The 22127-nt window shown below is 41.6% G+C and overlaps 2 protein-coding genes across 4 annotated transcripts in view; both read left to right on the forward strand.

Annotated features, from left to right (window-relative positions):
* The first annotated feature begins 362 nt into the window (after positions 1 to 362).
* On the forward strand, positions 363 to 7804 carry anxa3a (annexin A3a). 3 transcript variants are annotated; one of them, XM_079269453.1, is made up of 14 exons: positions 363 to 372; positions 1813 to 1847; positions 1931 to 1978; positions 2068 to 2155; positions 2422 to 2516; positions 2818 to 2931; positions 3262 to 3352; positions 3431 to 3510; positions 4503 to 4559; positions 4652 to 4745; positions 4833 to 4928; positions 5733 to 5791; positions 6144 to 6266; positions 7178 to 7804. In XM_079269453.1, the coding sequence occupies exons 2-14, from the start codon at positions 1833 to 1835 to the stop codon at positions 7238 to 7240; spliced, it is 1023 nt and encodes a 340-aa protein (XP_079125579.1). In that variant the 5' UTR covers positions 363 to 372; positions 1813 to 1832; the 3' UTR covers positions 7241 to 7804. The 3 variants fall into 3 exon arrangements, with proteins under 3 accessions (XP_079125579.1, XP_079125581.1, XP_079125580.1); XM_079269455.1 differs by having other exon boundaries at positions 7404 to 7804; XM_079269454.1 differs by lacking the exon at positions 363 to 372 and adding an exon at positions 392 to 590.
* A 5532-nt stretch (positions 7805 to 13336) lies between these two features.
* bmp2k (BMP2 inducible kinase) overlaps positions 13337 to 22127 on the forward strand; it is a 40198-nt gene continuing 31407 nt past the window's right edge. The window contains exon 1 of the mRNA XM_079270897.1: positions 13337 to 14340. Coding sequence (XP_079127023.1) covers positions 14193 to 14340 — 148 coding nt within the window. The 5' untranslated portion in view covers positions 13337 to 14192. The remainder of the gene's footprint in view (positions 14341 to 22127) is intronic.

A 22127-nucleotide genomic window follows, 5' to 3' on the forward strand; every position in this document is an offset into this window, starting at 1 on the left:
AAACTGACAAAATGTGCACTCGATTTTGGACTAGAAGGCCAATAAGTATTATAAACTTTACAAACACCGGAACAGTTAAATAGTAAACGCTATATTCATAAACAAGTGAAAAGAAAAAAATGAACCATACCTTTAAAACCAATGACTCAAAACTGACAGTTGATTTAAACATCCATATCATATTTCATATAAAGACTGACGTATAATACCATTATTAAACTGACATTTTAAATGTAGACATTTAAACGTCCGAGCGGTCCCTGAAGGCGACGCGTGCGTGTTTGCTGTGGGCGTGGCCAGGTGACTCCTCAGGTATATATCCGGCTTCCACAGGTGTGGCGGAACACTTTTCCGGTTCGAGCGGAAGTCCAGGTGAGCTTTTCTTTCGGTCCTCTGACTCGCGCGAGCTTCTTGTCTTCCTCTGAGTTCATTTGTTTCGTGTTGTTGGTTTAAAACAGATAATTGAAGTTTTAGAGCAGATGTTTGGACACACGTCATTACTTTCCTCATTACCTCATTATTACCTGAGTGAGAACTGAACGTTTTCACTCAGTGGATCCGTTTTATTGACCTAACGTTACAATTTGACGGTGAGTTTATAGTATGAAGTCATATGTTTTGTTTCCTGTATTTTAATGTTTTTTCTGTTACATTTCGACACAGATGTGATTTCAGAGCAGCTGACTTCACTAATGAGGCCTAATTGAGGCTGAAAGTTTTATGTTAAATAGACATGAGGATGTTCAGTCCTGTGGTTTTGACTGAAGCCAGAACTTTAAATATAAAAACTTTAAAATACAATCGAGTTACAGGCAGACAAAAAAAAACATACATCCTATAAATAAAATATATATTAATATTAAAGGGCTATAAAGTCACAATTAAAGTAACTTAGCTACTACACGACAGAGGAAGATTGGAGCCTTTTGTTAGAGTTAACTGAGCGCTGACATTTATTTCAATGAGTCATAAATAAACATTTATTTCCTGCTTTAGTGTTTTTATTGTTGTGATGTGGCTGCCTCGATATCTAAAAATAAAAAGCCCAAAGTTATGCGGGTACATTTTAAAAAGGTTGCTGTGAACTGGGAGAATTTTGGGGCAATTAAACATCAAACATTTTGGCTTCATTCTCAAGATTTAAAGATGAATTAAATAGTCACGTTAACAGAAGTTAAGTCATTATTTTACTGTGACACTGGTTGCTATTGAGTTTCACAGGAACACTATAAAATGCTGCATAATGTTAAAGTACACTAAAATATACTGGAACACAAAAAAGCAAGACAACTTTAAACTCACTGACTAAACATTCTTTAACTCATTAAATCAGAATAAAAGGAATTTAACTTGTGTACTGAAATAAACATACCAGCTAGAGACAACAAAGGTAAATAATAGATGAATATGATGTATATAATGAGTTATGTGAAGAGAATGTGTATTTACAAGCTCAATTTTATATAAATTAAAAAGCACCAATGACTAACTATGAAATAAAAAGTTTCCAAACAGTGCAAAGAAATAAATACTGAATGGATGAACATTGACTAAATGATTATGTATAGATGTTTATATATCTTATTATTATTATTATTATTATTATTATTATTATTAAAGGGAAACTCACTGACATAAACACAATCAATAACTAAAGGAGATTCTTTTATAAACTGCTCTCGTGAACTCTGTTTTATCGTCTTATGAACGCTTGAATTTGTGCTGGTGAATAAGTAGAGTTTGGTGAGACAGAAACAAGCTTTCCTTCATAAATAACACAGAATCCTAACTGCCTGTTGTGTTTTCCTGCAGAAGAACTTCCTGTTGTGATCATGACGTCTTTATGGGTAAGCAGCGTTCAGTCTTTTTATGTTTACTTTATTTTGCGATGAGGTTTTCGACTGATCGTACATTTGAAACTGTTCTACAGGACGACTTGGACAGTCTTGTGAATTCCCCGTCCTCGTTCACAGCAACGGTTGGTCCAGCTGAAACTTTACACTTTGGGTTTTTCATTTATTACACAAATGACTGAAGAGAGGAACTCATAAACTGTCTCTTCTTCAGAGTGGGGCGAGAGGAACCGTCAAGGCCAAAGCTGACTTTGATGCAGGAGAAGATGCTGCGGCTCTGAAGGAGGCCATCGAAGGAATCGGTACCAAAAATGCAACTTATTGTTAAATATATAATATGTGGATACACAAATGAACATGACTCCAGTTACATGACGGATATATTTGAGTTATTCACAAACAGTCATCCACTGTTGTATTTTGAGATGAACATAGTATGCTGAAGTTAGGATGCTAATGTCCTAAATATGATAATCCTCAAAGATGTTCATATGGACCACTTGTACAGTTTGTATCCTGTTCTTTTGATTTTCTCTATTTTTCAATAAACCTCCTTGTTTTGTTTCAGGCACCAAAGAGAAGACGCTGATTAACATCTTGACCCATCGGAGCAGCGCTCAGAAGCAGCTCATCTGTGAAGCTTATCAGGAAGCCACCGGCAGAGTAAGAGCGCCTCCTGTTGTCCTGCTGCAACAATAAAATCCTAACGCGGCTTCAACCAACCTATGAACTAGTTCTTCCTCTAGTGTTGCAGCAGGTGTTGCTGATTGGTTCCCTTAGCGCAACCAGTTTCAACCAGAGCTGTCATCCGTTGCGTCACATCCTTTGAACACTTTATGAGATCTCGTCTCGTGCAGCTCCAACATGACGAACGGTTCTCCTGCTGGCGCTGCTGCTCGGTCGGTGTCCGGCTGTGTTTGCGTGTTCGTGTTTGGAAAGTGACGCGTTGTGTTTTCCGTGTCAGACGTTGGTGGAGGACCTGAAAGGAGACACCGTCGGGGACTTTGAGGACCTGCTGGTGGCGCTCGCCACCCCTCCTGCAGCGTACGACTGCCATGAAGTGATGCGCGCCATGCAGGTCAGTTTTACACTTTATAAGATTAGATCAGAAGATTATAACAAGAAAAAATAAACTCCGCTAAACAATAGTGATAAATATGAAGCGCAAACCCTGTGTGCGTGATTAGTTTCTGGATGAAGTGAAATGTGTATTTTGCGCTTCAATGTGTGCAACTGAGCCATGAAATGTACAGTGAAGCTGCAACGATCACGTGATGATGTTATTGTTTGAGGGCCAGTCGCTCCCTGGTGAAAGTTAGACAGGATATCGGTATCATGCGTTGAGTTGTGGTTCATGAAGGCCTTCATGATGTCATGAAGGCGGTAAAGTAACTGTGTGACGTTTCAGGGAGCTGGGACAAGCGACAGCGTCTTGATTGAGATCTTTGCCTCCAGATCCAACCAACAAATCAAAGCGCTCACTGGCGTCTATCTGGAAGGTAAAGGAAGCAAACGGCACGGCGGTGACTGTTTCTGGAGAGTCCGACTCACCGGTTTGTCTTTTGATGTTCTCACAGAAACGGAGAAGAAGTTGTCCCTCGACCTGAGGACGGAAGTTTCCGGAGACTTTTCCACAGCGCTGCTGCTCCTGGCCGAGGTTTGTCATCGCAAAGCAAAAGCTGTGAGGAGTCGGTCCAGATGTACAATAAATCTTCTTTAACATTCATCAGACCAGAGTCTGTGACGAGAGACGGACGCAGTCGATGGATCGTGACGTGAAAGCTCAGTCTGGATGGGACAAGTTGTGACGTCACTTTCTATGATGGCAATGTCTCTAAAGCGTTCTAAATAAATGATGTGTTATAACCGGCTTATAGCGCTGCATAGTTATAACCAATCATAAATATCCACAATTATTTATAGCAATAATCTGTAACGCATACAAAGTATTTTATAATGAATTAGAAGGGCACATATCATAATACTTCATAACTGTTTATGTTCTGTTTCAGTTGAAATGCATAAAATATTACTTTATGGTTATAAGTTACTATAAGTGGCCATTGTTGGCTTTAAGTAAACTATTATATATTTGCAAGAAAACACACTAAACTTGACTTTTGTAACTGTATAATTGCCGTTAAGCACTCATAAATATTCATAATGCTTTACAACATTACTATGTTTATGTTATAAAGCATTATAACATCATAACAGCATTTTATAGTCACTTATAGGGTCAAGTGTCATTCGTTAATATTATTTGCGGGTCACTCGGACATTTTTTTTTAAAGCTTTAATACATTATGATGTCTTTCATAATGTGACTATAAATTAATGTTCATTGTTTGCTTTAAGTAAATTGATAAAAATATCATTACATATATATATTTTAAAAAATATAAAATAATGGTTTGACATAAAGGAGAGCGCATGTCTTTAATTGGGAGGGTGAACTCACTCCCTTAGTCACGTTCGTCATAATTACTCAACATAAAGGGACAATAACGAGTTCTGTTGGTTTGAACAAGGCGTGTCTGCGCAGCAGGAGTTTGTAGATGAGTCAACAGTGAGTTCTTAGTTTATACTGAAAGAGGGAAGAGAACAGAGTGGCTGTTGGTTTTTAAATGTTTAAAGTTTTGTTTTCAGGGCGAGCGGGATGAGAACACCACAGTAGATGCGGGGAAAGCAAAAGAAGACGCCCAGGTGCAGTTTGATGTGTGAACTTGATTCACAGTGACGTGTGTATCGTGTATAATCTGTCTCTATATGTCGAGTGCGTTTGTTTGGTTCCACAGAGCCTCTACGATGCCGGGGAGAAGAAGTGGGGCACGGATGAATCCAAGTTTGTTGACATCCTCTGCCAGAGGAGTATTCCTCAACTGAGACAAAGTACGTCCCAACGCAGCTCGTGTTTCATCTAAACCACTCGCGTTCTTACAAACGGAATGTGAAAGTGGGACTGTTTCTCTCGTGCAGCGCTTGTTGAATACAAGAACATCAGTGGAAAGACTCTGCAGCAAAGCATTGAAGGAGAGATGACGGGGGACCTGGAGGAGCTGCTGGTGGCAATCGGTTTGTGCTCGAACTTTAAATTCTAACATGTTGTTTGTGGACTAAATCAGCAGCAGATCGATGACTGTTTTTGGATTACATGTTCAACAGACACGCGTAGGAACGTTCACATACTTTTGGTCTTTGGTGCAGATCCCCCATGAGTGAATTTACTGCGTTAGACAACAGACTTCATATGGCCGACGCCATCTTTGTTTTTACCGGTTACCAGCGGTGTTTTTGGCAGTCGCCATTTTGTTTTTTGCAACCAAACCAGACAACTGAATGCTGACTAAGACATTTTTAGGAGACTAATATTTTACAATTGACCTTCATTAACTGAAAACGCACCGAAAGGGTTAAAGTTGTAAGACGAAAACAGACAACTCCCAGACCGGACAATGTCAATCACAGTAAGCCCCGCCCCTAAAGCATCCCCTGCTTTATGGTCTGTGTGACTCTAAATGGAGCATAATGTACTAAATGAACATCATGCTGTATTGAAGAAGACTTGAAACTAGAGATTGAGACATAAACTCATGTTTACAATGTTTACTGAGGGAATAAATCAAGAGAGAAGTAGAGTCATTTTCTATAGACTTCTATACAACCAGAGGAGTCGCCCCCTGGTGGACACTAGAGAGAATGCAGCTTTAACGTCACTTTTCAGACCTGAAGGTTGTCGCCTGAGTTGATTATGGCTTTTTTAACTCTAATAAATATTTGGCAACAAAACTGCACCTTTTCTCTTGTAGAAAAATATCTTTCATCTTTTGTATAAATGCTGTTTCTCACCACATTGTTCAACTTTTGTTTCTCCTCCAGTGAAATGTGTGAAGAGCGTGCCGGCCTACTTTGCAGAACTCCTGTACGAGAGCATGAAGGTGACTATGCCGTTGTTTTTGCACACGTCTTAGTCGTGGATCATTGGACAAACAAGATCCACGTCAACAGCAACAGGGTGACGTTTACTGGAGAAAGTACATCCCATAATAAGAAGCTGTTGAGCAGAGGGTTCTCAGAGGAAACGTCTTTGTTTAGTGGTTGAGCAGGATTACAGATGAGCTCCGGTTTACTGCCGTGCTGAATTATTTCTACCGAGTGTCTGAAGGAGAGCCTGTAGTGCCACTTTAGTGTCATGTTCTAGAGACAGGTCAGCGGTACTAATGGAGGATAAATACTGTGCATGAATGAGCTTTTACAGGAAGTGTTGAACCGTCGTGTGTGTGTTGTCAGGGTGGCGGAACAGACGAGGCCTCTCTGAACCGGATCATGGTGAGCCGGTGTGAGATCGACCTGCTGGACATCAGAGCCGAGTTCAAGAAGCGCTACGAATACTCTCTGCACTCTGCCATCAAGGTGAGGAACATGACGGGTATAGATGATGTAATGACCGGTCGTTCCAGCTCAATGGATCCTTGCATGGATTTTGTCTCCGCACAGTTTGCAGGAACATAAATTCAGACGGAGCCCGACTGGTTCTGTTCTCGGTGGATTTACTGTCTGATGAGTCATCAGATTTTAAAGAGTGATTCTATTTGGCAAGCCACTCTGATATCCGTGAAGCCAAATATATATTTAAATATGAATAACGCAGAAGACAAAAGACTGTTCGGAGACAAAATGACGAATCTGCTGAATAGCTGTGAAATGGAACGGGGCCTTGAACACGTCGTCTGTTTACTCAAAAGTAATCTGTTACTAACATTGAAGGCGGGTTGGTGGTCTTCAGAGACTTGTGGAAGTACGCGAGAGTTTAAAAAGCAGCTCTGCAGGCCGAGGTCCATCAGGACCAACACCTCACGCTCGCCAACCCTGCCTTCTAAATAACTCTTGATGGGACTTCCCTAACTCTTTAGAACAAAGTATTCATTGACGAGCGATACGCCTTCGTGATTGGCTGTCGGGTGTTTTCTATCCGCTCTTCTTTTGCTGCTTGTGGACGCTCTGGTGGATCTGGTCTCCAGTCCTGAGATTTAAAACTGACACCGCGCACACACACACACACACACACACACACACCCCGATTCATTTGAGTTAATCTATAATAACACATCGTGCTTTATTGGCAGGTTTTCATATTGTATTATCTGAAAGGCTGTTTGATAGAAAGTGTCTCTGATGTAGTCGAAGTATCTGTAGCGTCAAATGGAAATACTTGAGTAAAAGTACCTGAGACTGTACTTGGAGTAAAGGCAGCGGTCCGCCACTGCTGGTGTGTTTGGGGTGAAGACGCTCTTTCTCCTGGCTTGTGTTGTTGTGTCCTCCAGTCGGACGTGTCGGGCGTCCTGGGGGACGGCGTGGAGGCAATCTGTGGAGGAGACGACGATTAGATAACGCCAGAGTCCACCAGAAGAAGAAACCTGCTCCCTCTTTAACGGCGCTATCCTTCTACTTTTCATCTTCAAACTACTAACAGATGATGATGACGGTGCATATCATTAAAGACTTCACGTCAAACTGGGGATTTAATGTAAAGTTCTGTTTTTGTTTCAGTCTGATTGCCAAGGGGACTATAAAAAGACTCTGAAAAAACTATGTGGCGGAAAAGATGAGTAACGTCGACATGTTGTCTTTGTTAGGAAACGACTTCCTGAACTTGCACGTGGACTTTATTTATTGGGAGGAACCAAAAAAATATATATTATGAAAAAAAGCAATTTTCTGTACCTTCATGCTTTTATTGTTACGCTTCTTCTGCCTGACAACTCTCCAAATATAGAAGATGATGAACGTGGCCGGGACAGTAGCAGAAAGTGACTTCTGTGTGATAGAAATAACAAGTTTATCTTTATAATATAAGAAGCATCAGCTCTGCATGTTTGTTCTGTGTGTGACTATCATTTAAACATGATGAAATAAAACATAATTGATGCACATTTTGATAATGAGTTTGTTTTTTGGTGACTTTGTGTGATGGATTCATCATTAATGAACTGAACGTGTAACATTGCTGAAAACGTCATTAAATGAGTTTATTGGGGAGATTCTGATTCAGTCCGTGAACAAATCATTTCCAAAGTTCTTCACATTAAACTTTAGTAGTTTGAGTCCTTATTTTTGAATAATTTGCCCTCATATCCTCTGAAGTTTCTACATTTTCATTTGAATTATATAATCTATAAATTAAGTTTTCGTATGTTTTCTTTCTTATTGCCGTCAACCTGCCAGATGAAGATCAGCCGTACGGACACATTTACACAATGGACTCAAGTGCTCCTGTTGATTAATGACTCTTCTTAAATATAATAACAGAAACCTTACACGTGAATCAGCTAAACTGACGAAACCATTAAATGAATCATTTAGATTTCGGAAGTTTAAGTTATTTCTTAACCTGTAATTGAAGCTAAAATCTGTATTGAAAGAACTTCCTGGGAAGTTATAGAAACATATTTGTCAATTTCTGCTGCATAACAGAGCGTCACCACAATAGAATAATTAAAACGGATTACTTTAGTCTGTTGAAATAAGTGTGCGGCGACGTTGCTGCAGTTAGTGTTGTATTTATAAATGGAGAAAATAACTTGTCGGATGAAATACTATATTTCAGCTCTTCTGTCTCCCGCTTGTGTCTTTGTAACAGAAATAATAATTTAACAAAACTCGTGAAATGTTTTTCAGAATATCTTCACATCGACCTGTTAACAGTCTTGTAGGCCGTCGTAGTCTCCAGCAGGGGGCTCCACTGACTGCAGCAGCTTTTACAGCTGTGTAAGGGCTCCAGGGGGCTTTTATGAGGAAACTGTGCAGATGAATGGAAGTGTTCCATAATCAATATTGACAATAACACAGAGGCTCTTTTCGTGGTACTGAAAGACGCTCTACATAGTATAAAATAAATTATACAACACAAGACATTAAAGTTCTGAGGTGAGTTCTGATTTTAATGTGATGAGAAATGAAACGCTCAAATGTACCAAAAACATGCAGCAACACAAACAAGTACTTTGAAAAGTGGACGTCTTGTCTTCATAGATATGTAGAAAGTTAAATAATATAACAAAGTTATTTGTTTTCATGTCTCACATATCTGATGGTATGTTAGAGAGCGATTCTCCCGGACATGGAGCCATAAATCAGATATCATTCCATAAAATACTAAATCATAAATACGTTGAATACAAGTCTGATGTACTCTGGTGATTGAAACCAAAAAAAACATGAGTTTTGCATGTAATGTCTCCCCTTAGGAATATTGCGATGAAAGTACTGTTGTACTTCAACAGAATGTTGAAAAGCAGGATTTTCACATGTAACAGAGTATTTCTGGTTTTGCCAAAAGATCTGGGCAATTCTCCAACCTCTGCAAAACACCGACGTCAGAGCTGCACAGAGTGAGGAGAGAAAAGGTCAAATCGCACCACAGCTCTGTCCTCTGCATCTCCCCGAGTCAGCAGTTCTGCTGTCAGTGTCAACACAACTAAAGTAGTGAGAGAGAGCGAGGCTGCTGATCACCAAAACAGTTCAAGATGCTTCACATCAGGCTTTAAGGTCTCCTCTGAGACGGAGTAAACGTTTCATAAATTCCTGTATATTTTATTAATGCTGTAAACCATGTGAGCTGCAGCCTTGTGGTCCTCCAAATGAAAGCCATTCATCGTCTCTCTGCCAGTCCTTTCAGTCCTGCAGGGAGCCGACGTTAACTCGGTGGGGGTGGGGGGGGGGGGGGGGGGGGGGGGGGGGGGGGGGGGGGGGGGGGGGGGGACTATTGAGGTGGACGAGAGCCCCGAAGGCAAAGACGTTTTCCTCATTAAAGGCCGAAGAAATCACCCAGACTCCTTCACTCTGCCCCCCCCTCTGTATCTGAGCTGAAGGAAAACAGGAAGAGGCCTACATTCACACATCTTCATATTCTGACAGCTTCACAACCCGTGTGTGTGTGTGTGTGTGTGTGTGTGTGTGTTCGTTCATCCAGTGTGATGGTAAAACAGGAGGTTATCAGCACAAAAGATATTTAAAGACACTGATCACGAGCCATGTTGTGTGACCTCTTAAAGACTGTTGAACGTAACCCCAGAGTGTATGCTGAAGTGCCTCTACCCTGAAAATTAAAAACACAAATATTGACAATTTGTACAGTTTATTATTATTTATTTTATTTAATTTGTTGTGGCTGAAGGTGGGGCAGCGCCCTCTAGTGACCAGCCGCCACTGATAGACAGCATGTTGTTAGCGGTTTAGCCCCTGGTTGCATATTGTGGCGCTGATTGTTTTCTTGTTTGGTGGGTTTGGTGGGCGCTCTGTCGCTATAGAATAAAGAGGGTAGATATTATGGTTGAGGCTAACTCTGTAAGTTACGCTGAAGCATTTAGCTAACTACAGTAGCTGGCTAACACAAAGCTAAAATGTGCCGAACAGCTTGCAAACTTGTCAGGTCATCCTTTTAGTCTAAGTTTTTAGATAGCTTCGTGAATTTTGTATGCATTACAGGCCTTGGTTTCATATTTTGGCGCCAATTGTTTCCCCTCCGGACGGTGGGCGCGGTTTACACAGGACCAAGTGTTGCGCTCTTTCGCTATCGAATAAAACATGAGGGGCAGATATATGCTCGAGGCTATATTTCTGTAAGTTAAAGCATTTTGACAGTATGCAACTTTTGTTAGAAATGTGGATAAATCAGAAGGCTATGCAGTGTAATGTTTGCAAGTGCCTTAGCTAACGACAGACGCTTGCTAATATTAGCTCGCTAACAGCTTTCTAACTCGTCCTATCATCATTGGTATTATTAACTGCACCCCTGGTGGACATACGGTGCTAAAATACAACTTTGACAAACTGAAATCTAACTTTTTTTAGAGCAACATGCATTGAGTTCACCTTTCAGCCCTTGCGTGCATATTATGGCGCCAATTGTTTTCCACTCTGGTGGGAGTGATTTTAATGGTACTGGAGTTGTGCTATGTTGCTGGAGAGTGAACATTAAGGGTTGGATCTAAAGACGCTAAGATGCAACAGCGTGGTTCCATGTTTACTTCCCATCATTCACATGCACTGCAAACAGGAAGTAAACTGGGAAACATCTGGAATGTTTACGTTTTCATCTGTTTGAACAATGGTAGCCTATAAGACTGCACTGCTTCTCTGTGTGTGACCATGAACGGAGACTACGAGTGAGGCTGATGCTCGGGTATATTGAGGACACTGGGATTTCTTCAGCCCCTTAAACTATTAACATCCGCCTTAAATTCCCTGCAAAAGTCTGCAAAATCTCCACCAAAAAAAGACCCTTTAGGATCTCTCGTTGAATTTAGAAAAAGCTTATTGTATGATAGTGCCATCTACATATCTTGATGTCGGCATTTGGAGATTTTGGGATCTCCAGTCGGACATTGCGCCGTTTTTTTTTGTGTGGAAATAAATGTGGGTTTGATCGCTGATACATGTTCAAAGTTTCCCCCTTTTTCACAATTTAAGGTCGGAAAGATGATGTTACTCCACTGTCGGTATAGTATAACATACTGTATATTCATGCTGTTAAATATTCAAACACAAGACTCCTTGGTTTTAATCAAATTTTGTGCATAATTTTAACACATTTCCACGAAATCCACGTTGGCATCGCAAGATTTTTCAACGAAGGGATACTTTGAATACTTTTCTGCAACACATGTTTGTAAAGATTTGTAAAGAAGACGGTGATCTCTGACCCCTTAAAACAAACGCCTCTTACAGACCTGTGACCCTTTATCATACGTAGGTTATAATCTTTGTACGGACATGAAATGTCAGCAGTTAACAAACGAGTGATTTAAGGAGACTCAAAGATGTGAATTAAAACGTCACAATAATAACAATTGGTCTTCATTATATCTGTATTCATCTTGAGACCCCTCTAGAGGACTAAATCTCTTATAATAAATGAATGAATAAATAAATAAATGACAAACTTGCTCTCAAAATCTAGTCGACTTCAGGACAATTCTCCTCACATTTTATCTGGTGTTTCAGATCAGTTCACTTCCGCTAATTAAACTGATTGAGAAAAGAATATATGTACTTTGAAATAATGGAGAATGTTATGTTATTATTTTTCCTGCTTTGAAAGGTGAACTCTGAATTGTTGTTGTGAATTGGTTTTGCATTTTAAACTCCCTTTAGGAGACTCCCCTTGACTGCGCCCTCAACATCTAGGTCAGAGGTCAGCATACACCTTACACACACACACACACAAACAGCCAGATAACAATAAGTGTGTCAGGGATCCCCCCCCCCCCCGCCCTGCAGAAACGGGATGTTTCCAGACATGGGGGTCTGTACCGTCATGTGATCCCGCTCTGCTCCTCCTCATCTCTTATGTAATCCCCGTCTCAGCCATGTGCTCCCCCTACAACCACTATGACCACTGACTGAGTGGTAATGGTGACACGTTGATTCACCTCTAACCGACGTGGAGGCGACATTTGGTTGATGGTGCACTTTGAGTTTTAAACCACGAAAGGAATGAGACACAGCATGATGAGGTGGAATCTCCAGCCTACACCACATGTGTTTTGTTCATAACGCCTGTCGTTCACAGAGCCAGCTGTCACACCACTTCCTCATTGGCTGTCTGCTGATAAATGACATTGTTTTTTCCACTGCGGATAGTCATTAAAATACAAGGGGGTGTCGTCAGATCCATTTGCACATACTGAGGAAGTAATAGTCTTTAATAACCCAGCAAAGAACCAGTTTTGATTTGTGATTTTTAATAATTAACAACATAATAACTCCGACTGAGGATGTTCCTTTAGCGTGAGCCTGAGGTTTGTTTCTCAATGCACTGCATTCTTTCCAGCCTCTCCTCCTTCCTCAACCAGACTGTTCAGTCTGTCTGTCACTCACACCGCCCATCATGAGCATTGTCTGTATGCTCTGTATGGAAGCCCATTGCTACCAAGGGAAGAAAAAAAAATGAATGAAAGTCAAAGCATTAGAAATACTGATGGTAAGTCGTAGCTTTAGTTCGTTCTTCTGCATCCTTGTTTGTTGTACCAACCGGTCATCTTTGTAATTAAATGAAACTTAATGCAATGTGTGTCCACTGCCGCTTTATTTTTAGTGTCTTATAAACCCATGAGGGTTGCGCACGTTACGTGCATGAGACGAAAATAAAGATATCAATCAATCAAATTTAATTTACAGGTGCAGTGGATGTACGATGTTAGTTTTAGTGGATTATTTTATCACACAACAGGTTTACAGGCGTTTTGAGAAAAAAACTGTTTTGAGACGTATTTTTGACCAAGTGAATACATTTAGTTTTTTATTGTGCATAATTTCATTCATTCATTTTCTGTCTTCTTGGCACTAATGGGCTTCCATACTTCTCCATTTACACCAATCATAACAATAGGAGGGGGCGGGGCCACGTCAAGTTAGGTTGTCCCCCTCATTGGGTAAATAGCAAACACCACCCACTTATTTTGTAGACTGCCATTGGGGGAGTCACGCGAAGTTTAGCGGTAGCGAAGCTCCAAAACAAATGACACAGACGTGAGAGGAGATGACCCAGGTGAACCCGATGAAACAGTCTTCGCTGGGAGGGTTTCCGATGAGACACAGACGCCTTCTCTGTTAGCCCACCTGCACTCGGGTGTTGGCTCAGCTCGTGGAGGGAGCCGCTGCGGCTAACGAGCTAACTAGCCGGCGTCGCCTGGAGTGGAACGAGTCGCGGTGTGTGAAGCTTAACGAAGACTGTTGGAACCGATGTGGCTGCTAGCGAAGTTCGCTAGCCGCTAACTACCCGCCGCAGTTAGCGAAGCTTGTTAGCCGCTAACTACCCACCGCTGCTAGCGAAGCTAACGAGCTGACTAGTCGGCGTCTCCTGAGTGGAAGTGGAGCAAGTCGCGGGGCTACGGGCTACCGAGGCGACGGTATATTTTCTTTCCGGAGGGATTCGTTGCCACCGAAGGAGGTTGTTATCATCAACACCGCTGCCATCTTCTCATTATCGGCGTGTAGCGTCTCGACTGCACTCCTCCGTGTCTCCATGCTAGTAGCAACGGCTGCACTGATGTGCCACATTTAGCCAACGAACCTATCACATTTTTTGGGGTTGTTTTTAGACATTGTGCGAGTGTGCGCGGTACTAGCTTTTTGTTGTATCAACTGTACTTTGATGTCGTGTCACCCGACAGCTAGTAGTCCCTCCAAAAGAACCAGACGCGGAGCATGCAGGAGGAGAAAAGACTCCAGATAAGTTAGATAAGGAGAGTTAACTTGTGTGTGTGGTTAATCTACCACCAAAAAACAAAAAGGGAGAGGTGAAATTTCGGTGACCGGGACTGAGAAGAAAAAAGGATGAAGAAGTTTTCCAGGATGCCAAAGTCCGAGAGCGGCGGGCTCGGCGGAGGAGCGTCCGGGTCCAGCTCCGGAGTCGGCAGCTACTTCGGGAAAGTGTTTGCAGTCGGCCGGTATCAAGTCACCGTGGATGAGCTCATTGCGGAGGGTATGTGCCCGCAGATTACTAGCCTTACTGTGTGTGTGTGTGTGTTAACATTGTGTTGTCTCTCACATTAAGCCCCGTTGGTATTCGCTCTGGGACACACCCGTCGTCTTCTGTTTTGGGAGAGAATAACTCTCACAGGCACACACAACAGTGGCGCAAACTCCTCCAGCTTTGTTCCTTTTATGGGCTGGTAATTGATTTTCCCTCCACAGTAAAACCTCAACCCCCCCCCCCCCCCCCCCCTTTAACATCTGCTTATTTCCCAAGAAAGTACATCAGAATCTGCTTTATTGGTCATGTAATACACACATGTACATGGAATTTGACTCCGGTTTGCACGTGGCTCTCAACGTACATACATATAATATACAAATGAACAAGAAAAATATAAAAAAAAGGACATTAAAGACAAAGTAGAACAGAGAAACTAAGCTTTAACATTTAACTACTATGTACAATATACATATATATTGAAAAGCATAAAGAACAATGGATATTAGTGCAGTTTGTCTGATTTAATTGTGATTGAAATAGGTCGGTCTCCTCTTCCAGGCTTTGGTATTTAAAGTGGGGCACCAGGGATTTTGGTCCATAGCTGGAATTTTAAACTTACAACTTTTCTGCCACACAGCTGTAAGTTACATCCTGCTTCAGCTGCTCCACGAGGGGGGAGGGGGGGGGGGGGGGGGGAGGGGGTGTGTGTAACAAGGGTCCAAGCCTCCTGTGTCAACATGCACCATGTAAAGATCCAGCCATTTAAAAAGAAACACTGTTCAACATGTTCATTCAAGTTCTTCTGCAGTTTGCTTTTGTCCCCATGATTATTTTCTTTGAGGAAATATGAAAAGTTTAAGTCTCTGTACAAAGACTAGTGTCTCCATAGGCAGGCTGACACACACTGTAGTTATTCTGTTAACGTGAACTTAATCTGATTAGATTGCATTCCATCAGTGGTAACCACGTGAAGGATGTCTGATGCAATGGCTGCGTTCTAACCCAGTGCAGCTCCAGAGGATGTCGTCAGGCTTTCTTGGAAACGATAGACGTTTCCGTCATGGTTTGATAAAACCTTGCGGTCAAATATGTTGAAATGAGATTCTCCATGTACAGTCACACGGGCACTGTGTGTGTGTGTGTGTGAGAGAAAACACAAAACGGCTGGTTTCTTTCACAAATGGTTTAGTGCTTAGCACAGCGTGTTAATTAGAAACATCCTTTTGATTTAGAGAATAACCCAGCTCAGCCAATTAGACCACTAATTGGCCATGAGGGTCTTTCCTTTAACAGGAAGTTAGTCATATTATCAGGCTCTTTATTACAGAATATGGGGATGCTAATTAGACATTACTGGAAAAGAGTAGTCAAATCTCACTCATCAAAATGATGTTTGCAAATATGCTTTAGACCAGGGGTCTCAAACTCCCGGCCCGCGGGCCGAATCCGGCCTGCCACGTCATTTTATGTGGCCAGCAAAAAAAATAAAACTTTTTTTTTTTTTTTTTAAGTCAGACTAATAATAATAAAAATATCCCCATAGTTGAAATTATGAGATAGAGAGTCGAAGTTATTAGATAGAAAGTCAAATTTATGAGATTGAAAGTCAAAATTATGAGATGCTCAAGTTAGAAGCAGCTCTTTGGCTGGTTACTGTACATTTAACATGGAAATGTATTGTGAGTACATTGAAGACTACTTTAAACTGTGAATGCAGAGAGTTATTTAACAATATGTTACGAGTAGTTACATTTACAACCGGCCCTTTGTGGGCGGCCATGATGCTGATGTGGCCCGGAGTGAAAATGAGTTTGAGACCCCTGCTTTGGACTGTAGTGAGGTCTAAATGTTAAAAGATCCCCCTGCAGTACTGGGTTGTTATGGGAAGGACTGATGGTACTTATTTGTTTACATTAATTAATTACTCATTGTGTCTACTGTTTGAGGATTTATGAAGTCACGCTCAGCCAAAATTATGTCAACTTGGAAGAGTTCAGGTGGGTGAAAGAAACTCCTCGCAAGCATAAAGAGAGTGCCGATTTACTCCCACTTTACTATAATTGGAAAATCAAATCAAACAGAATTAAGGGGCCTCATTAAACGCATTTCTTATCGTTACTGAGGCCTTAATCATTCTTTGTGAGTCACTGTGAATAAAGCGCAACAACTAAGTGTCTCAGACATTTACTGTTGCTGTCTCAAGTAACGGAGCGCTGTGAACATGCTGTTGAGTCAAACTGTGAACCTCAGCTCACTTTGCCCCAAAAAAGACACGCACGCACGCACACACACAGAGACACGCGCGCGCACCCCTTCCTGCAAGCAGTCATGAGTCGTGTGTCATCATATAATCATGTGAGGTTGTGACTGGTTTTGCCACCAGGAGCACAAGATTACATTGTGACCGTTGCTCATCATTCCGTTCCAAGGTAAACCAGAACTGTGCATTTCATTTAAACTTAACGGAGTCTGCTGCGTTTAGAAATGCACTGAATGTTAAATGAAGTAGGATATTGCTCCCCATTTATTTAAGTGGTGTAAAAGAATCTGCTCGAGCAAATCGCTGTTTGGAGACTTATTGGGACTGAAGCGTAGTGCAAATCAGAAACCGAACATGTGATGTTTACAGCAAAACATAGAACAGGACTATTGAAATACTTGCAAGTGCCAGATCAGTACTGTATATGTGCAACTCTCAACGGAGGTGAGAAGGGAGCGAGACTACCTCCGAGAAAGAAAAATGTTTTTTTACCTCTTGCCATATTTACGAGCCCGAAGTGGCATTTTACTTGCCCCAGGCAATCCATATCGTGTAAGAATGAGAATTTACAAAATAACGTGCATTAAGTTGAGTCATTGGTCTTTTCTTCAGTGATTCAGTTGAGATTTACCCATTTTATTTCATAGGCTGACTGCATTTGCACTCTAGTCTACTGTATGTGGTTTTTCAACAAAAATACTCCAGAAAACACAGAAAGCTACTCTTCTTACAGTAACCGCAGCAAATCCATTAACCGCTTCCAGCACTGCGCTTGCATTCATGAAGTAAATACACACTTGAATGAGCCGCTTGAGGACGCTTTCATATACGTGTAGCACTCTACGGTGTCGTGAGTGCAGAAGGAGTGGAGTACTTTACGGTGGTCACATGTGCTGCTCATTCAGCAATATAGGACTGCTGCAACTTTTTAAATTAGGTTTTTTTGGGGGGTTTGTGGCTTGAGCCACTTGGCAGGTAACCAGCCATCCTTTTGCCGGGTCCTGTTCTATTTAAACACCTACTATACCGGGAAAGTGGTCAATGTGTCTGGGTTCATTTTGGGATTTACCATTGTGGCCCAGAGACCACCAGGCATGTTTCAAAAGGTTGTCTTTAACGCTGTTGATTCACGTTCCAGTTGTCTTGAACCGTAGTTAGAAGCCAAAACTAAATCTGAATTAACTGCAGAAGTCTGCCATGAAGTGAAACCGGGCTGGCAGCGGTTCCTCTTTCTGAAAAAGTTTTGCGTGACAAAATCAGACGAGGCAAAGCCACTGCAGTAGTGTTCATCTGGATCCATTTCTTCCTGTGTTCTTAATCGTATCTGATACCAGATAAAGCAGATTGTGTCAATTTCCTGTCTATATGTTCATTAAAAGGACACCACAGAGGTTCATCTAGTGTGCACAGGTTTGATCAGGCCGCTGCTGGTGGAAGTATGTGGCATTCGGTCACTTATTGGACTGATTCCTCTTGGGCTCATCTTCCATTTCCTGATTAAAGTGTTATCCAGTAGCTGTGCCTGTTTAATAAATGACATGTTGATCTTAATGATCATATTCCAAATGAGACTTTTGTGGAGCTCAGAGGTGTTCTTGATGCCTTGTGGTTAGAGATTTGTTTTTGTTCCAGTGACCTCTGCAGAGCTGGACAGTTCCGCCGTCGAGTAGGAACAGTCATTTCCCTCTGTTCCCCTTTAGCCGCTGTGGTTTCTCCAGAGCTCTGTCTCCAAGAGGAACAGAAATGACATGAAGCAACAGGATGCATCTGTGAGCATGTCGCCCACTAACTCCTATCGTTTTAGGGTTCCTCTTCGAGGCCTTGAAGTTAAGGAAACGTGTGGAAATTAGTTTGATAAGTTATGGGTTTGGAAAGTTGTGCAAATTTCCTGGAAAAGTTTGGTGCCATCATAATGGACACAACTAAACTGTTGCTCTGAAGGATGATTTTGATAAATATATAGGGATATTTACAGCATACCAGAGACCTATTTTATTGTTTTCTTCTGTCATAAGTCTGGAAAAGAATACTGCCTTAGAGCCCTGCTCACATACACAGTTGCCAGTTTAATAGGTACACCTTGCTATAACTGATGCGGTCTGATCCAACAGTCCTGCAATAAATCTTCATGTAGGTTTTAATATGTCATTTAAACTGTATGTAGTTTGCAGTGCTGTTCAAATTCTTTGCTTTTAATCAGAGAGGTATTTCTGCAAATTCTCACTATAAAGTCATCCGCGTCATTATTAGACGGTCGGAGCATCTGAGCAAGCAAACACAGGACTTTCACCCAGGAGACTGATGTTCATGTCCCGTGTGAAATCAAGTCAATGTTGACTTATTTTATCTTCGTTTTGTTATACAAGTTCTGTTCGGGTTGAGGTTAGCCTCACTAAGTTGTTAAAAACTACATTGGATGTTTGATTTGAAAAGAGACTGTATCCATGTAACAAGCAGAATCTAACACGGAAAATGAATAAATTTGCTCGCTCACAACATTAGATATGAATCCCCCTCTTCCTTCCGTGAGCTCTCTCACAGCCCAACGGCTAACTAGCTAGCTCGCCCTGCCACATCTACCGGCATCAAAACAGGAAGTCGGTGGTAAAGCCCGCCTCTTGCTTGATTTGATTGGCTGCCTCGGCCAAGTGTGACTTTGATAAGTGGTGCGACTCTGCGCTGAAAAGTTGAGAATATTGTAACTTTTATGCCTGAAAACGCGAGAAAAACAACAATTTTAGCGACTCTTCTGGCTGTGGCAGTTTCAACAAAAGCTGAACATTATAACCATCATGAAGAGGATTCATTGCAGGACTGTCGTATTAAACTACATAATTGCGTCGGTTAAAGGAGTCTTTCTTCATTCCGGGTGAAACAGAATCTTTTAAATTATTTTTGTAATGAATACACTATAGATTTTTATTTGCGATGCTTGACGCTACTGTTTAAGAAGACAGACAGAAACCGTTCGCTCTGCACCTGCAGTCGGAATATATTTAATCATGTTGTTTGCCAAACAGCCGCTGAGCATTAAAACAGAACTGCCTGCGGAGCATGTCTTGTTGTCAGCCTAACTTGCGTAATAGCCCTCATGTCACTGCTATTTATTCACCAGACCACGGCCACGTTGCATGACTGCGGTACCTGCACCTCACTGTAGGTACAAACCAAACCACTCATGTTTAGCATGTGTTGGCAAATTCTTGTTAAAATGTCGGGTGCCATATCGTCGAATGGACAGGAAGACTTTTGGTGACGTGGTTTCACTTCCTAAGCAGTTTTTACAAGCATGTTAACAGCAAGGTTATAATTCATCGCTGCTCTTCTACGCATGAGAGATCTGCAGACGTGACTCACTTGTGTCTATTCATGCATCGCTTTAACCCTCGTCTCATAGTTTATCTCTCAGCTGACTGGTCCTCTGGGGTCACGCGCTTGTCACGAAACCTGAAAAACCTTTTCTCTGAACACGCTGACTTCACATTGCCGTCAGCAGAATCTTGGAAGCGTTCACACTTGTTTTTTTTTTTTTTAAATAATGACGCTCTGTTGGTCGCTGGCTGAGATGAGGCCAGTGTGAGGCCACAGATCACGTCAACACGAGAAAAACAAACCGCGTTTCCAATGCAAACAGCTGCTGAGTTCACTGTGGACATTTTTCACCTCGTCCTTTGACAAATGCCACATACATTCACCAACACTTGCAAGTGCGGGTTCACACTTGAAACAAGTGTTTGATAAGCTCTTTGTTGGGAATTTCTTCAGCGGTGTTTGCTTTGCTACAGACAATAAATACATGCAAGCCAAAGCGAAACGTTAAGTAAATATGCTGTAGATATCTGCAGGCTTTTTCGGTTGACTCAGTTTAGATAAAATGAAAAGCAGTCGGCTGAAGGATGTGGTTGAAATCTGCATCATAGTGCAAGTAACTGTGTTTTCACAGATTGAACACCATATTTCCTCATTTGGTGTTTTTACAATGATGTCTAAGGTCACTATTTAACTATTTCTGACCTGGTTCAGACTGAAAACAACATTGAGTTAAAGCAAAGTAGATCCACACTCTAGTATCGCAACGGCTATTTAATTGATTACCAGGACATTTTAGTACAGACATTAATGGTCCCCAGAGGATAAATCCTCTCGACTTTGTCGACCCCCTGATTTTTCCTCACGTGTCCCCTTTTGTTTGTTTAGTTTTGTTAAGCAGGCTAACATGCCAGACTAAGGTTGTGGACATGCTAAACAGTTTACCTGCTTAGCATCAGCATGCTAGCATTGTTATTTTGTGCATGTTGAGCCTTTGCATTTAGCTCAAAGCACGTACAACCTTACAGAGCTGCTAGCATGGCTGTAGCGTCTCAGTCTGGTTTAATGATCGTGAAAAGTCGGTAAATGAAACCATGAATGACCATTTGATTATCTCTCAACCCCCGAGTTGGGAAAGTCTTTTGCAAAAAACAAAAATCTTTTGATTTGCAAACAATCACATACTCAAATAACCTAACATCAGAGCATAATGTTTTTTTTTTGAATGACCTATTTGATCCTCCCTCTCTGGGAGGGGGGGGGGGGCTGCATCCCATCTACATTATTAGCATACTGTACTGGTGATGAATAGGCGCATTGTGCCCCATGTGCTGTCTTATTCTAGCACCCTAGAAAGAATGCTGGTACGACGCAGCACTCGGTCCCGTGATGGGCATCGCCAGCCTTTTGTGCTTGCTCATTGAGGCCTTTCTCTATCTGCCTCTCGCTCTCTCTCTCTCTCTTTTGTGAAGCCGCAAATTAATTATTTTTTTTCCCCAATTCATCGTCACCCGATCCAAAAGGAGGGCGTCGAGCCAAACGTGGGAGTGAACTCGGGTCACATGGAGACCGACAAACAGAAGGACTGAATGCAACGTTTCACATCGGTGTTCTTTCAGTGGCGGCTTTCTTTGATCGGCGTGCTGTAAATTGTGGATTCATCAGCACGAATTCGGATATTTAAACAGAGGACTGTATTCTTCTAAGTCAACGTAATGTTTTGTTTTCTTGTGGACAGGAAGTTATTTTCTTCAGCACTTGGCTCTCAATCAGACGTAGGTTTAACGGTTCGGATGTCAACGTGGAAGTGAGAATTCCTAGAACCCAAAGATAGATGTCATATGAGATGAAGAATGAATTATAAACCTATTAAGCTTAAATATTGGTCAGGCCTTGTATTAATAAGCTATCATGACATGTGTATGAAAGTTCCTGCTTTGCTCTGAGTCAAAGTCGGCTTCCTGGAGAGACTTAAGTAGAGGTTGGAAACTGACCATCAGGCTTGTGTGACTCCAGCATGACTCCACGAGGGGATGAATGATTGCCTCACTTTTTAACGACTGTTGTCACTGTAAACAAGTTGGTGCCGACATGTCACTCCAGTCTGCAGGGGACTAAACTGCATCTGAAAAAACATTTACGTGTATATATCTTTTTGTTGTTTGTAGTAAAAAAAATAACCACGGGGATCATACAAATAATGTAGGGGACAAATTAGTGTTAT

The sequence above is a fragment of the Melanostigma gelatinosum genome, assembly GCF_949748355.1.
Source record: "Melanostigma gelatinosum genome assembly, chromosome: 6".
Lineage (NCBI taxonomy): Eukaryota > Metazoa > Chordata > Actinopteri > Perciformes > Zoarcidae > Melanostigma > Melanostigma gelatinosum.

Bases quoted from the DNA above. Each gene is read 5' to 3' on its own strand.
- anxa3a (XM_079269453.1), top strand. The intron at 2,156-2,421 runs GTACCAAAAATG...GTTTTGTTTCAG, and splicing joins GGAGGCCATCGAAGGAATCG to GCACCAAAGAGAAGACGCTG. The intron at 5,792-6,143 runs GTGACTATGCCG...GTGTGTTGTCAG, and splicing joins TCCTGTACGAGAGCATGAAG to GGTGGCGGAACAGACGAGGC.